The following is a 17,119-nucleotide window of genomic DNA, read 5'->3' as shown; positions in this document are numbered from 1 at the left end:
CTTCAAATGCAATCTCACAGCAAAAACGTAACTATTTCACGATGTGGCTTATTTTGGCTAATTCGTATGAATTTGTACGATCTCATGCATGCATTTCAGTACGATTTGCGTTCCCGCCAGTGACGTTAGGTTTAGGGGTGGGGCTTCAGCATTGCTTTTTTCTAGAATTCATACAAATTAGCCACCTCGTGAAATAGTTACGAAATCCCAAGAGATCAGCTTATAACTTCAAATGTCATTGGTTCCGGCATGTCTAATAATTAGTTGTCATAAAATATTATTTTGTCACAAGACACGCAAGAATCAGATTCTAAGTAATGGATGTATGCTAATATTGTAATGGGATCCATTTTTCTAAGTAATCATATATTATGATAGATGGATGGATGTGCATTTTGGAGCTTTAACAAGCGGGACCTACACAAGACCGTAAAGTGAGTTCTTTTCCAAAAAACTTTGATTTTTAAGGGTGAGTAAACCATTATATGATTTTAAAATTTGGGGCTAAACTAATCCTTTAAAACAAAACTACACTTTGTAAAATCTATTTTAAATTGTTTAAATGAAAATCACTGACATAGGCAAAAGAAGACAAAATACATCTCAGAAGTAAAGTGATCTTCAAAGTCAAACTTGTATGTGACATCGAGGCCTATACTCTTTTTTGTCTTCAGCTGTGCAGTCAGAAAGGTCAGGGTTTAGTCGAAGTGTTTTGTGAGCATTCAGCTCTGTGCTGCGTTGAGGTGACATTTATTGGTAGTGACAGAGTTGCTCATGGAGGGGAGCCGCTCGGTTCAGCATGACTCTGGGAGCCGCAGGTTGCAACGGCTCATGCAAGGAGTATTATGAAGAAATCAAAGTCTTTGCATGAGGCAAAGATGACAACGCATTCCCTGCACTTACTGAAAAAGACGTCCCTGTTTGTCTGACAGAGAAGTCTCTTGGGGCACCTGAGATAAAACCTATTGAGGTTGGAGATAAGCCGGATGTCAGAGTAAAGCTTAAGTAGAGGTGCAGTGGGTACTAGGTTTAATAATCAAACTTTTATGATTTCAGATTTTTGTCAGGAACGGTATTTTAAATGAAGAACACATATTTGGGAGACTGCCCGATTTCCGAGTTATTTATTCAACATAAGCAAATGTGTGACATTGTTCATGTTGCTCCTTTGTAGACAAGGTCAGATTTCATGGCTTTAGAAGCACACTATACGTTCTTCTCATTTTCAGATCATGATGAGATAACATGGATCATCAGGTTTTGCACAGACGAGAATTGCTGCTGTCATTAAAGCGAAAGAGTGGAAATGCCAAATAGTTTGATATGCAGCTATGAAATTCTATGAAGACTGAAAGAGTGAACGATCTAATAAAGTTGTTTGGCAGCGCTTCACACCATGATCTGTTTTCAAGATAACCATTTTAAATGTTTTGTTGTAGTGATAGGCTGAAATCTTCCCTGTGGTCTGTATGCCCTACAGGCCGGGGAAAAAAGTGGCGCTGTCAAACAGCCCTGTCAACCACAGCATGATACATCAAAGTATCACCAAATTAACTCTCCAACCAAAACAATTCAAAGTGATGGTTCTTCCTGACATAGATTATTTTGAATATATTTTTTAATAGTCAAAGTCAATTAATGCTGGACTAGCCATCTGTCCAGGGTGTACCCTTGCTATGATCCAAGATGCTGGGAGAGACTCCAGCCCTCCTATGCAGAGGATTTGGAACATGAACAGATAGATGGAATTTATGCTGGATTTGGTTTGTATCCTTTAACCCTCCTCCCCAACTGTCTGGAATAAACAACTACTCTTATAAATCCAATCGATTTGCAGTGGGAAAAAAAACAAGCCGAACCCTCTATTTTGTCTCATACTGTTTCAGCACAATATGGAATTTGATCTGTTCAAGTTCACACAGAATAATAAAAAAAATTTCATTGTAAAATAACTATTTCTAGTTTAAACTTAGTTTTATAACTTTGAAACAAAGGGTAAAATCTTCCTATGATAACTCAAACTACATTTTATCAGAAACTGCACCATACTCAAAAAAACACAATCCAAGTAAACAGTACCCACCATCAGTCTGCATCTCTAGGGAATTTATGATTCAGTAGCAGATTGAATCCGATTGGATTTTAGATGTCGGGCACAGATGAGCGACTTACTGCTGGATTTGACAAAAATGGAAAAGTTAATGGAATGGAATCTTTGAAATATATTTAGTTTGAGGCCATTTGGTTCGACAAAACAAGACTCCAATTTGTATTTATCTTTGCAACTTTTTACAAACAGTGACACCATCATATGCTGTAGCCACATTTTGGCTCTGTTATTGTGGTGTTATTATTTTCAGATTCATCTGCCCCTAAACAAAACGTGATCTGTGGTTGATTCTCGCTTCTCAGGAGATCTTTTAACCCAGTAAAATTGAGGTGCTTCGAACTCTATTAAGCTCATCTTAGTCTGGTCCTTATGGGAAGGTGAACGCATAATGGTTGAAGATCCGAGCTGGTTACTCAAGTTTAAACACTGTGATTGATGTTTATTGAACTGTTTCCCATCATCACTGTGCCCTTGAAAAGAGCTCCAGTTTACTCAAGACTGTATGTTCATATAGGAAATGCAATTAAAGGTGGTTTAGACATTTTATAAATATACGATTCTGTGTTACACGATCGAACATTTCTAGATTATATAGATTTTCCCATATCTGGAAGGGTTTGTGTCTTGTGTAATTCCTAATCATTTCAAATGTATTTGATTTTTTGTTGCGTCTTAAGCGAGACTCTTCACACCAGGGTCCTGATCCTCCTGTCAAGGTTTATTTTGCGGCAATGAACAGATGCCTTACTTATGTTTCCTCTAATTTGAACCCAAGTTTAAAATCTCTCCGATCATTTCTAAGCAGTCAACAGCAAGGGAATAAAGTCGCTACCGACTTAATTGCTGTAACGTCTCTCTCTCCCGGGGCTCGACCGGAACGTGCCAAACGGCGTTTTCATTATCTCCAGGTATAAACAGTGTCAGTGCGGAGGCTCTGCTTCTTTCATGCTCCAAGCAAATCTCAGACAATTAGCATGTCCGATGGGTAATCACACTATTCAAGAGTGATACAATACAAAGGCACAACAAATAGAGAGAAATCTGCTGCAGCACAAGCTAGATGACGCGTTCAGGTAGGTTTTCATTCAGATTAGATGCAAGCAATCAGTTAGCAATTATTTCCACGTGCAGTTGCCACAAGCAGGGTTTGCTCCGTTTCTGGAATGCATGTTTAAACAAATGCAAACATTTTGTTATCATTGACTTGCCATCATGTTAGTCCAAACCCATGTTTTTTTCCCTTTTTTTCTTCAAGGAATATTGGACAGAATGTCTTAGCTGCTTCAACAAATCTAGATGATGATTTATGTCATATAAGCATGTGGCTTGTAGACTATACAAGGAAGTCATCCTAAGCAGCTGTCATGTCCATATTTGCCTCCAGACAGTTATTTCAGTCATAGAAGACTTGAATAGGAGAAGACGAGTCATAATACATCGTTATAATTCCAGACAACATTAAAACTGACATCATTTTCACTCGAAATAGTAGACCATTCGAAGAATTTTTCAGCATACTTTGATTTGGGACATAATAATTGTGATTTTTTATACTATTTAGTATGGATATGCGAATTGGAAGTCAGGGAAAGGGGAAAAATTGCTTTAAAAGGAAACTCTTTCTTCTCGGTTGTTGTAGCTACTGAACATGAACAGTTCAGAACCAGACCTCCTCCCCCAGAGAGCGCCATTTTTTTGCAATTTTACTGGAAGGCGGGACTTACATAGCTAAAGTGACCATATAGAGTGGTGCAGAGATGACGTATTTTTTATGCAAATTTTTTTTGCATAAAAAATGCAACATTTTTTAAGCGAGTTAGTATTTAAGCACTTCCCGTTCCTTCGGCCCAAAGTCTATAGGTTTTTTGAATGGGTCTTTGGTAAATCGCCTGAAATAAGATTTGTGGTTAACAAAACCTCAAAATATTTTCATGTCTTAATCTATGACATTAAACACACCAGTTATAAACTTTTTTTCTAAGCTTTATCGTGTCTTTAAAACTGTGGTTGCCAACAAGTTGCTAAAAGTGACTACGTCCTTTGGCGGGGACGTTAGACGTCATCACGCATATAAATCTCACAAATAATGCAACTCGGACACAAATCTCTAAAAAGGTGGATGGGGATTCATTCACGACGTGTAACACTAGAACCCGAAGGCCGAAGCGGTCATTTTGACCGCTCATAATAGACTGTACTGAACGTCATTTTTTACATGCAATATTTACATTCAAAGCTTCTATTGAGATTTTAGAATGAAGCTTTAAATGTCTGTTGTCATATATTATAATAAGATTACTAAAAAACGTAAAATCCTCAACCACATCCCAAAGTGCTAAGCAAACTCCGATGGGCGTACATAATACGATCGTTTAAAATAAAATAATTAATTTATGCGTTTCATTTTTGTTTATAATTTTGCAAAAACTGCGAGACCGCACCCGAAGGTGTGTGCCTCGCTGTGTGTCTCCGGTGTTCTGTTTTAGGACACCGGCAGGCGGAAGAGCAAAGTTCTTTCAAAAACAACATTTTCACTGCGGTGAAAGTCTAAACTGCAACAAATATGGATTGATGCAGAATATTTTGTTATATAAAAACATGTTGTGAATTTTAGAAATGATAACATCTATCTTTTTTCAATATATTTTGACTTTTGGATTTTACAATGCAGGAGCTATAATTGGATCACACGAATCGCACACACCACTGGAATCAAAATGTATGAATAAATGTATGTATGTGTTTTGTTAGGATAGTTAATAATAAACATCAGGACACAAAATTGAAATTCTTACGAATTAAAAAAATGTATTATTTCATAGTCAACCACAAAACTTATTGGGTAGACTAATTACTTTATTGCTAATTACAGATTTTCCAAGTAGATAAAATGATGTAAAATAAAAACAAATTTTAGAATATAATAAGTGATAAATATTAACAATATGCATGTAATTGCATAGTAAATACCTTCATAGACATGTATGGACGTATGACAAAATTAGCAAGATCAAAAACAGTTACAAAGAATATTCACTAACCTGTGGGAAAACAAACTGATTTAGAAAGCTGCATTTCTTTTTTGCTAACATTTTGAGGGTAAGCTACGTTTTGGCTTAACAATAACATAAAAAATGGCAGATAATAAGTTGCTAGGCAATAGTGGCGAAAATCTTCAATGGCAAGAAAGAGCGCTGAAATGATACAGTGTCTGTAATGCATGCGGTCAATTTGACCGCCATGGCAGTTCGAGGTAGAAATACTCAGAACTCTTTTGTGTTTCGTAATTTTAATAAAGCAACAATGTTAGAATAAAATATACATATTATTTAAGAAAAGTCAGGGTACTGTAGTTTTATTTCAACAAAGTTGTTACATTGCAAATTTTAAAAACGGTCAAAATGACTGCCTTGGTAGTTCTAGTGTTAAGAGGGAACACGTTTTTAATAAGGTTTGAGAAAGTTGTCGGAGGCTTGGTGGTGGTGACGTTGATATCCAGCGACCGTAATGTAGTCTGTTAATAGCTTCATGTTAGCGTTTTACTTCTACCGGTTGTATTTTGTCATGGCTCTGCTTCATTTAGTCATGTTTTTCTTGGTCCTGCAGCAGAGCCATGACAAAGTCTTTGGTTATGTGTGGAGAGAAACATATTATTGTCCTTTTGACAATAATATACGTTCTCTCCAGTGTCTTGTCATTGGCCCCGCTCCTCTCGTTTCCTTGGTATCTTTCCCTGAGTGTTTGATTACACACACCTGCCCTGTGTCATTATCCCTCATTTGTCTTACCCTATATATACCCTCATGTTTCATTGTCCTGTGTCGGTCATTGTATGTGTATGGTGTGCGTTCTACGGTCCCTGTAATGCCTGTGCCTCTTGTTGCTGTTTCATCTGTTGTAGTAAGTGTTTAGTTTAGTTTAGTTTAGTTTAGTTTAGTTTAGTTTAGTTTAGTTTAGTTTAGTTTAGTTTAGTTTAGTCCTTGTCAAGTTTATGTGAGTCTAGTGTTAAGTTAGTTTACGTCTCCATTGCTTGTATTGTTATCTTGTTCTTGTTTTCACCCCATCGTGGGTTTTTGTTTTATGTTTATTGTTAAAATAAAGTCTTTTTGTTCTCCCTGTACTCCCGCTGCCTGCAATTGGGTTCTTTCCTGCCATAGTCCATACCCGAGATTCGTAACAGTATTTAGGCTTCAAAAGTAACAAATGTTGTGTTAATTTGTAAAGATGATCTTGACAGACAAAACATGTAAGTATCATAAACCTTTGTTAATCACAGAGCTTATTTTGGGACATCTTCCAAAAGTCTATGGGAAAAAATGCATAGGCCGAGGGAACCAGTGTGGCGCTAACTTCTGGGTTGGCCTACAAAACACGCCATCTCTGCGATACTCTAGTGAGCGTCACATTTTCCCCTATAGTAATAAAACTAAAGCATCTTGTTAGAATCAATGATCTTTGTTGCATATAGCTTTGTGTGTCAAAAACAGATATTTAAAGCTGATCATTTCCTATCCTTGTGTTTAATTTTAAAAAGTAGCTCCAATTCACATCATATCAGGTTTGATGTCACCGAAGCCAATCGTCATTGGTTATCATGTGTCATGCGACTATGACAGACAAACATGTTTGAAAACATAACCAAATGGGGGCTGAAAACTCCAGCAGAGAAGTTTATCAGATTCAAATGTCTGTCCATTCCTCACCCACAGCAACTGTATGATGTGTGAACTACTCTATTAATAGCAGTGTTGTTGATGGACATCATCTCTCTCTCGCTTTCTCAGGTTCCAACCGGTAGGTCTGGTGGAGCGGATCCAGGCCATCGCCCAGAATGTGTCAGACATGGCTGTACGAATGGAGCAGATTCTGAAGAGGATAAATATGCCAAGCAGAGGTGTATGTCTATTATCACTTCTGTTTGGGATTCACAAATGGGATCTCTTTGTCTCAATTGTGTCTCCTAGGCACTAATGAGATTAAATTGACAGATAAAAGTCCCTCCTGAGAAAAAGACGCCAGTAATCTTAACACTGTCTCAAACTGTTACCAAGGATACCAAAGTCTGTAATCAAAATTCGGGCATTGTAGTTATTATATCATTTAAAAAATTATCTGAGCTTTGTGTGTCGTAACCACAAGTTAGTAGTCGTGCAAGCCCTTGTCCTATAGTTGTCTTCAAACTTTTTTATATAACACATTTTGAAAGAAACATCATCAGTCAATCAAATTTGATACTTTAACATCAAGGGACTTCATAATATCCAAAGCTGTAAAAGCTCAACCTCAGAGCAATACAAAGTTCCTTCTCGGTTACCTTATTGCACATAAGAAGAAAAAGGATGAAAAAACTTTATCTTAGTTTCATGCTTTATGAGCCAAAATTATATGAATGAGCCCTGGGCTGAGATCTGGGCTCAGTGCCATTTTCCAGGACAATACATTCCCTCTTTATTATTTAATGCAACTCAATTGGAATTCATTGCAATTATGCCAATCATCCTTTGACGCTGTCTGTACGGCGAGTCCCACTGTGTCGCGTGATGGCGCTTAATAAAGATTGCCAACAGACCTTGGTGGAGATCCAGCAAGTTTTTAGTGAGCAGAGTGAACATATGTGCAGGCCGGGTGGGAGGTTTATTTTAGCTTCTAAAATAAATCAGACTTAATTCTTACTTGTAAGCTTTGACATTCCAACAGAATGTTCGAAGAATTCTTCTAAAATGAGGGAACACTGCGTTGTGCCAATGTATGCCTGTTTTTAAGTCAGTCGTTTTTGTAAGAGGTAACCACATAGCCTCATCGGTAAAACATACTGTATATCCTTTGATCAATATCAAACCAGAAATGATTTTCTTTTAACTCGTGTTATACTGGATGTCATGAAGCCTTATCATTTATATTAGGCCTTTTAACTGATTCACTTGAATTCTCTGATTCATCACATCAGATGATTCATTTCATACTATTCAACTACTTAAAAAACAAATATATTATTTTAGAGCTGCATTTAGTTTGAAATTGGTTGATTCGCTCAGAGATGTAATGAAACAAGTAAAAAAAACATGTTTTATTATTTTGAAGAAGGCAGAGGGAGGGACTAAAAACAAACCGTTACAGAAATCGCAGATCGAAATTTTACCCAGGTTTTTTTTGCAAATATTGTGTAATCACATTTATAATATGTAAACATTTAAAACGTTTCCCCAGGTACTATAGTCCCGGTTTCACAGACAAGGCTACCTTAAGCCCGGACTATGTCTTAGTTGAATTAGGATATTTAGGTTGCTTTTATAAAAATGCATTAGAAAAAACATTACTGGTGTGCATCTTGAGACAAAACAATGTCAGGGAACGACAGCTCAGACATTTATTTTAGTCTGGGACTAGCCTTGTCTGTGAAACCGGGCAGTAGTTGATTAAGCAAAGACTAAAACTTGGCACATAAATAATAAAATGTGAATTGCATTTTTACAACAGCCTTGATTTGACTTCCAGTCCGAGCCAAAAACTTAGCTGCTGTTTTTAATATATCGTGGCGTGGCTGTCCTGAAACCCTGGATGTCCAAATTCGCTGTTTTTCAGGAAATGGAAACACTGTACTTTTTAAATGTTTCAATACTGTGTTGTCAAAGTTGAGAAGCACTTTTTAATACTTCTATTGGTTAGATACTTGCAAAACCCAGTGACAGACATAAATGGTGACTAATATCAATGATTTATGGCAAAAAAAATAATACTAACGAAATATGGAGATCCAAGGTTTCATAAGGACAACAGTGATATTCTCCTTTCTCAATACACAGAACAACAAGAAAGTGTAGTGGAAAGTGTCATGACGCACACAGACGGGCAGACTCAGATGCGGGGTTAACAGGTTTTATTGAAAACAGTGAGGCAAGAGCAAAGCAAATAGTCCAAGAAAACAGTCCTCTGGGAATTAATCGACCCGTAAGATTCCAGTAGAGAGAAGTTGCACCCGTCAGGGAGAAGCTGCTGAACTGGTGAACTGGCGAGAGCTCAGATGTCGTGAGAATGGAGTTGCGGGCGGCCAATAACTGCTGCGGGGCAGAGAGAAAAAAGATCAGAAACTGGGGCTGACAAGAAGCGAAAAATAAACAAGCTTCGAGGAGCAAAACTCGGCAAGGCTAAGACGAGGTACAGGACTAAGGACGGAACTAGACTCGCTAGAACTGGGCAGTCAGAGAAGGCAAAACAACAAGCACGGTCTGACACAGGACAGGAGAACAAAGGGAAATAAGTAGGAAAGCTAACTAAGTATGAGTGATAACAGGCGGGAGAGATAATAGATGAACGGGCGCTAATCATGGGGAATACGCTACAGGTGAAAGTGTGCAAAGACGGTGAGTGGAGGAATACGCCCTTTTCACATAACGTCACGCATCTTCCGTTCTGCCGCGAAGCAGTGTATCATTACTTCCGCTAGCACTCCAGTTCATAAGGTGGCGGTAATGCATCTATAAGCTGATTTGCCAACCGCCAGTAAAACTCAAGAAGAAGAAGTTACTTCCGCTAGCGCCTCAGAATGGAGTTTACCAAGTGGCTTGCACATCTGCCACAAATACGTATGATGTACAACGTCTTGCAGACAAATTTTCGCTAACGACAAGATCAAAGCTAGAGAAAGGATACACATTCTTCGTTGAACAGTACCTGTTTGATTATGAAGGTAAGTGTTTTGTTTTCTTTTTGTGTTAGCGAAGGTGCTAGGATAAGTCCTTGAATACGTGTTCTGTCAGTTTTTTTCTCACTGTTGTTAAATTCCAGCGCGACGGCAAAACGGAAGTTCTTCTTCTTGTTCTTCTTGTTTGTTGCAAGACGGATGTTATGATACACTGCTTTGCAAAAAGGCGGAAGTTAAGTGACGTCATTGTGAAAAGGGCGTATTCCAAAAGGGAGACACGGGGCGGGGTGAGTGACGCAGACACCGAGCACATGGCGAGCTGTCATTACAGAGGCGCCACGAGCTCGACACACAACAGAACACACACACAGGCAGGATACGGGAACCCGAGTGTCCGAGATCATGACAGGAAAGGGAATGGGATACATCATAGTCCAGATTCACACCTGTGTCATCCAGTTATCACACAGTATACAGTATGTGTCACATAATGATAAAAGCTAGTTCTCATTGGATGATATGGCTGTGGTGTTTGGCATAGTCTGAAATGGCGACAATGATTCATTCATTCTGTTGAGACAGATGCTGGGCTGTTTATACCTGTGTCAGTCTGTGCCTTTCAAACACTGAAGGTGTCAGTCCCAAACTGTTAGATTTGCCAACCCACAAGTCTGCATTCAGTGTCAGACAATATAAAATATAACTCTATGGGAGTATAACATTTCTCATCAAATTCTCATAAGAGCAAATTATCAAAGCTCAGCTATAGCTATAGATCTAAAGTGTGTTATAGATTTATACTCAACAATTGATTTATGTCTGTTCCTCCAAAGTTGATATTTAATTAAACAGCAAAGAACTCAAACTCTCCAGAGCTGTAAAAGAGCAAACTCTGAGCAATAACATTTCCTCTGGGTAAATATCCTACACAAACAGCCATCCAAGTCCAGCCACTTTTGCTTTAGGGGGTTGTGCGTGTTGTGTTTTTAATGCTGTTTACTGTCTGTTCATGAAGAATTTCCCATAATTCCCTGCTTGATTGATCTAATCTTGCCTATTAGATGAAGAAGCACCTCTGATTCCATTAATTAGGCTAACTGGGACCACTGGCTACCATTGAGCGATGGGAGTTGTATTAAAGAAGGCTATGTTTTTTTCTGCAGTCTTCAGAAAGCAGATCCTTACCAAACCCCTAAGCAAGCCTCAAGCAGACAGTGCCAGCGCGAGGCCAAAGGGACACTTTCATAATGCTTAATAAAGAAAGCTTAAAGGAAATTGAGGAGATGGGAGAAGATATGGAGGCTCTCCCAAAGCTTCATTAAAGCAGAGAGCAGTTTAGTCCCACTGGCTTTCCACAGCGGAGCAGCTCATAGAGTTGAAGATTGCTACAGTATCGGACTGTGACAGCCTGTCTTTTTCATCTGCAGGCCAAGATGGAGTTACGGGCCAGTGCGAGGTCCCCAAGGATCCTGGGTACCCGGATTGTGCCAGCAAAGTGGATGTGAGTTGACACAGAGATTTTTCAAAAAAAGTCGCACACTCCTTTAACACTCACACGGTTGCCTTAGAGAAAAACAGATTGGTAAAAGCAACACAGACACTCTACAAATGGATTCTTGTGGGGTGTTTTCACACCTGTTCCATTGATTGATGATGTGGTCTGTTTAGATGTCTGTGTTGTTGTTTATTATAGCACAGTTCATCAAAAAAATTGAATGAAATCGTCTTAGACTTGGCAATATAAACTCAGTGTTTGTATTATGTTGTATTACAAGGGTATTTAGTCGTTTTCAGTATGTGCATTAATATTGTATACAAAATAAATAATAAACAGCGAAATCCATATCTTTACCATGCATTTTAGTTGTGACAGTAATACGTAACCCAACAGGACTTAATCATTATTTTTAAAGCTCAAGTATTTTATATAACATTTTTATCGTAAGCATTGTCTAATACTCAGTTCACTAGACGGTTTAAAAGCAACAACATAAACAAACGTCACTGCACATGCGCACTTTATTGGCCCAAACTTAACGTCTGGTACAAATTCGCAAATAATAGAGTCAATTATTTCTGATAAAAAGCAAAAGAAATGAGCTAGCAAGTTAAAAGTATGTCTAGCCAGTATTATTTTGGGTTACCAGTAGAAGAACCGTTACTTGGCTTAACTTAATGCGACAAAGTTACACGACCCAGTCAGCAAACTGTTTATTCAACAAAATTTTAAAAATTCAACAAATTGTTTATTTAATATAATTAATATGCAATAAAATTGATAAAAAATGAATGAATTAAAATAATAATTGTTATATTATTCGCCACTAGCCAAACTTATAAACAAACACAGACCGTTTTATTGAACTGCTCAGCAGGGACTCTAAGACAGTTAAGGCACTACAGCTTCATTTTCTGTAAAGCTGCTTTGAAACATTGTGCAGTTTATTGTAAATGTGCTATAACTTGACACCATCATCCATGTGCAGTGGCTCTTAAATGAACGAGAGTTTAAACATTTGTTCAGCACTTCTTTACAGAATGAATCCTGAATGAAGCCAATTCAACTCAGTCGTTGCCAATAAAGAAAAAAAAACATGCATAGAAGCCGACTGTTAAATCCACAGATTACCCTCCTCGTCTCGAGTGCGCAGGCATTAAGATGACCCTAAAACAAACCTGAAATTTATCTTGACAAATTTGTCTCGTTCAGCCACGCTCAGATCAAATATCTCATTGTGACACAGTCAAAATCATACATTTTTAAAACGATACATTTCAATAGAAAAACCCTGAAGTGTTTCTCATCTCCTAATGTTCAAGTGGATGAGATCCAGGTGGACGTCGGACCCTTGCTATGCCTTTTACGGAGTGGACGGCTCTGACTGCTCTTTCCTCATCTACCTTAGCGAGGTCGAGTGGTTCTGCCCCCCGCTGGCCGGGAAGAACCACAGTACCCATCCAACTATCAGCACACCACCAAAGAGACAGGTGAATGTCTTAAAACAGCCAATAATTTCAATTAATGATTCCTTGCTACAGAGAGACCAGATGTGAGTCTGTGAGGAGCAACGGTGGCAAATTGACCTTTCTGTGATTCTGTTCCAAAACCTGTTGATCTTTCACATACAGTGCAGCAATGTAATGCAACGAGTTTGCATATATAAAGCATTTCAACCTTATACTGCTTAAACATTTGCTAGACTTTTATTTATTAATTTATTTATTATTAAAGTCATACATTGTATGCTGTAAAAATAATAATAATAACATTAGTATTGTTACTATTATTATTATTACTGTTATTATTATTATTATTGCATTTGTATGCAGCCTTAGCCAGCAAGCAACCCATTAGAATTTTATGTTTTTGTGTGCAGTGTGCCTTTTCACGGGTTTAGTTACTCTCACAGTGTGTCATTTGAAGTAAACGGGTTCCAGCTGTCTAACTTACACACAACTTCACTGAACCCTGCCAGGGCTGAAATGAGACATCGCTTTTATTACGTTTATTTATTTTTGGGGGGTATAATATAGTGTTTTCACACCAGGTGAAATGGCTTCTCTAAAATCGACGCAGCTGTTGCCAGTTTGAGCTGAACTCTTTGAAACTGCGTCACGTGTCATTTGAAAAAGGCAGGTTTTTTCTTCGCATTCCTCTGGATGGCTTTTTTCTTCATTCTCTTGCTATTCTTCTCTTTCTCCAGGCATTTCTCCGCTTTGATCTGGCTGCGCTGTTGGAGCGGGTCGGCTCAGGGAAGGAATCTTTAAGCTTTATGAGGAGGCGTATGCGCAGATTGGCCATGCAGTGGGCCGCAGCTGCACGCAGACTTGATGAGCATCTGCGCAGTCAGTACAGAGAGCAGAAGAGGGTGAGCTGTCACACACTGTCTAAAGAAGGTGAATTAAAGGTGCTAAAATATATAATGGGGTTGTTTGTTGTACAGTAAGGCTTACAGTAGCACTATTCAGACAATGATCAGTCATGTGTTGATTTGCATAGGATTGGATCTCCGTAGAGAGTGAGAGTCACAAACATCATTACAAAACCTACTGAAACTGACAAGGTGTATATATGATTTATATATAGTTAATGTGCAATATAAATATAAAATGTACAGGTATATAGAAGGATGTTACCTGACTCCACTTCTCAGTGAATAATCAAAGCAATTTCTGGTGGAATTTCACTAGTGTTTGGACAATTACCTGTTATTAAAATAGACTTGATATAGATATATAGAAATCCAGATAATGGGATTTGATTTCCTAGTGGAAATCACAGAGTTTGCTAAAAAACTATGATTGATGTATTTGATTAAAACTGAGGTTGTGTTTGAAAAACATAATTAGTTCGGACAGGATTAAAATCGCAATGTGGGTCAAATAAGTGCCTTATTGAAAACAGCTTCTTACTATATAGAGTTTTTGTTGTAAACATAGTGGAATGCGTATTTCCTTCATTTTTCAAATAATGGAAAACCTAAAGCAGAAAACCGAAACAAGACTGATTATTTTCATTTCCTAAATTGGTACCAAGCCAGAATAAACGTCTTCAGCCTCTTTAGACTAAATACAAATTGTCTCCGTGTGCTACAGTTTAGATGCATTGGCTCTAAATGAACTCTTATTTGTAGACAGACTTTTTCTGTCGCATAGAATTGTTTTTGCTTGACTTAGTTTGGAAAAGGCATTTGCTTAAGTGAAGCATACATTGCTTTCAAGATGGACTTGTGAGTATTGCGGCATTTCAGCAATTTCAGCAGTCTGTTTGTGGATGCAGGTTAGATGTCCCATGCGATAGTAGTCAATTGTGATTTTCTGTTTGTCAGTCTAACATCACATTAAAGACCATTGGTCATTCCATTTTTAAGCAATACTCTGTTTTAATGATACACTTTTTCAAACAACTACTTTTGAGAAGCTGAACTCAGTCTAGTCCAGGGATGTATGATGTTTGTGATGCAGAACCAGACTGTGATGACATTCATAGCATATTGTAACGATTTGGTTGTGTTTCTGGTTCATGTTGTCTTGTCTTTTATTTTGAAGTTGTTTTGGTTGTTCTTGTTTTATGGGCATTGTAGTTTCTTTCATTTGTCTTGTTTTTATTGTTTGATTGTCATCATGTGTGCCTTGTTGGTCTCTACACAATGTCTATATACCACAGTGTTTCATGTGTTAGGGGTTGGTTATTGAATGAAGTTTGGGTTGCTCTGTCATGTTTTCTGGTTCTCGCTTCATGATTTGGATTATTTCTCATTTTTGGAAATATTAAAGACTTTTATCTGCACATAGAACCATCTCCAAGTTTCATGTTTTTGGCAACATCGTTACACATAGGAATACTTGAAAAACCTCCCCTAAAAATACATGTCATGTACTAATATTTCAGAGATGTCAGCATCTCGTTGGAAGGCATGCAACTCTTGCATACATTGCATCATGCAAATGCGCATTTGCGTCTAAAGGTTCTGAATGGCTAAAACAAAACTAGTCTTACGATGAGGTTTCATTAAGCATTGAGTTAATGTAGATACTTTTCTAACCACAATAGAGTAGTCTTCTAAAAAAAACTTCTACTAAAGTTTGACGAAAGCATGTGTTCAAAAGGTGTCCTAAGCTGTAATATCAAAGACAGCACCCAGGCAAAACATATAAGCTAATTTCACGCTCTTAAAAGACATGTGAAAATTGTGTTATTTGTAGTATAGTGCATTTTTTGTTGCTTTAAAAGAAACGTCTATTTTGAATACACAGCTACAGTAGCTTTCTTTTTGCCGCATCTACCAGCAGGAGACAAACTACACCGTGCTAACTAACCAAACCTTCCCCAAGAGCCATTGAACAGCATTTCCAAAAACATGTAGTGCTTATTGACTCTGTAATAACATGAAGCTTTAGGCATTTATTAAATTGAATTGCAGGGTAATTTGCTCCAATGCTTCTTTTGCATGATTAAAGAGTACAGCAGCAGTGTTTTGTGTCTTGGCCTTGATCTGGAACGGTAGATCCTCTAAAGCCTTGCTTTTGTCCCACCGCTTCACTGAGGAGTTTACTCTTCTTCCACTGAAATGGTGCTGGATTTTATGCCAAAGCCAGTGCTCGAGTGACGCTCAGCCTGGGATCTGCAGGCCCCTTTCCGGCCCACGTTTCCACTTACTCGACAGCCAAGCGATGATGTAACGGACAAATAAAAATGTCAGCATCTTTATTCCATCACGACCTGCTTCTGAGCCAAATTTTGAAACAAAATGCTTTTATGTTAGACAGACAGGGTGAATCAAGTATGGCGTGACATACTTGGAGTTGTCTGTCAAAGAAATCTGCAGTGCATCACCTTTTCAGTGCAGGCAGCTTTGTTGGCTGTAATACTTTGTGATCTAGTTTTGAGTTTTATCATTTCCTGCCAAACTGATTTGTTTTAACTTACTGGCATTATGGAGAAATAACAGATATGTGCTCTTTTTTGGCTAGTGTTGATCCATTAAATCTGTCAATGACTCAGCTAAACTTAAGGCCAAAGACTTCACAATAAATCTTGTGTGTGTTGGGAATATGATTCACAGTTGTGTACAGGAGTCATCATCTAATTTGACTGCTGCAGAGAATATGCACTGCTTTTTACCCAGTTTCTTGTTCGTGTTGCAGCATGTTTAATGGCTCATTAGATTGAATAGCTTGTGATAGATCATTCCACAAGTCACTTGGGCTTGAGTGCTTGATAAATAAATGAAGGTCTTGGCTACACTTGATTAATTCATTAAAAACATATCTTGAGGTGCCAGTCAAAACTGACTAGGACTTTATCTAGACTTCACACTATACCTGGAACTGGAGAAAATATATTTTTGAGGTATACTACCTTATTCATTTTCATATTTTGGTTATTTTCAAAACTCATATACTCACACTTTAGTCACAGATGTCTTTAACGTTCTGTGGTGGGCAGAAAGCAAAACAGACACAGTACTTCAACTTTACAGGCCTCGGAGGGTGGTTTATTGAACACAAGTGATTGTAGGACCGGTGGTGCTAGTTTGTGGGGGAATTAGCTCGTCCAGTTCTGGTGGTAGTCGTGCTCCATGAGGTTCCGGGGAGTGTAAGAGGTGAGTGCGGTGGGTGCTGATTGGGGTGTCTGCCAGTCGTCAGCCACTCTGTATTAAAGAAGATAGCACAATGTTAGTCATGCAATGACAAAACGGAGAACAAGCTCACTCTCTCCTCTTTCTCTGCTGCTTATATAGCATGAGCTTGATGGGGTTCATGATGACTGGCAGGTGTGGTGGCTTGAGTGTGCTGTTGCCATGGCAATGCTGAATGGTCCTTGGCCTGCTCGCCACATCCCCCCCCCCTAAGCGTCGACCTGG

The 17,119-nt window shown here is 38.3% G+C and overlaps 1 protein-coding gene across 2 annotated transcripts in view; it reads left to right on the top strand.

The window, feature by feature from the left end:
* The window catches only part of LOC130561272 (alpha-1,6-mannosylglycoprotein 6-beta-N-acetylglucosaminyltransferase B), a 132,642-nt gene that overhangs the window by 38,200 nt on the left and 77,323 nt on the right, over nt 1-17,119 (top strand). For both annotated transcript variants that reach the window (XM_057345478.1, XM_057345477.1), the window contains 4 exons: nt 6,895-7,004; nt 11,180-11,253; nt 12,573-12,740; nt 13,457-13,621. In XM_057345478.1, coding sequence (XP_057201461.1) covers nt 6,895-7,004; nt 11,180-11,253; nt 12,573-12,740; nt 13,457-13,621 — 517 coding nt within the window. The remainder of the gene's footprint in view (nt 1-6,894; nt 7,005-11,179; nt 11,254-12,572; nt 12,741-13,456; nt 13,622-17,119) is intronic.

The sequence above is a fragment of the Triplophysa rosa genome, linkage group LG11 (genome assembly GCF_024868665.1).
Source record: "Triplophysa rosa linkage group LG11, Trosa_1v2, whole genome shotgun sequence".
In the NCBI taxonomy this organism is placed as follows: Eukaryota; Metazoa; Chordata; class Actinopteri; order Cypriniformes; family Nemacheilidae; genus Triplophysa; species Triplophysa rosa.
The sequence above is the reverse complement of the archived record's forward strand: the minus strand, read 5'-3'. Positions and strand labels throughout refer to the sequence as shown.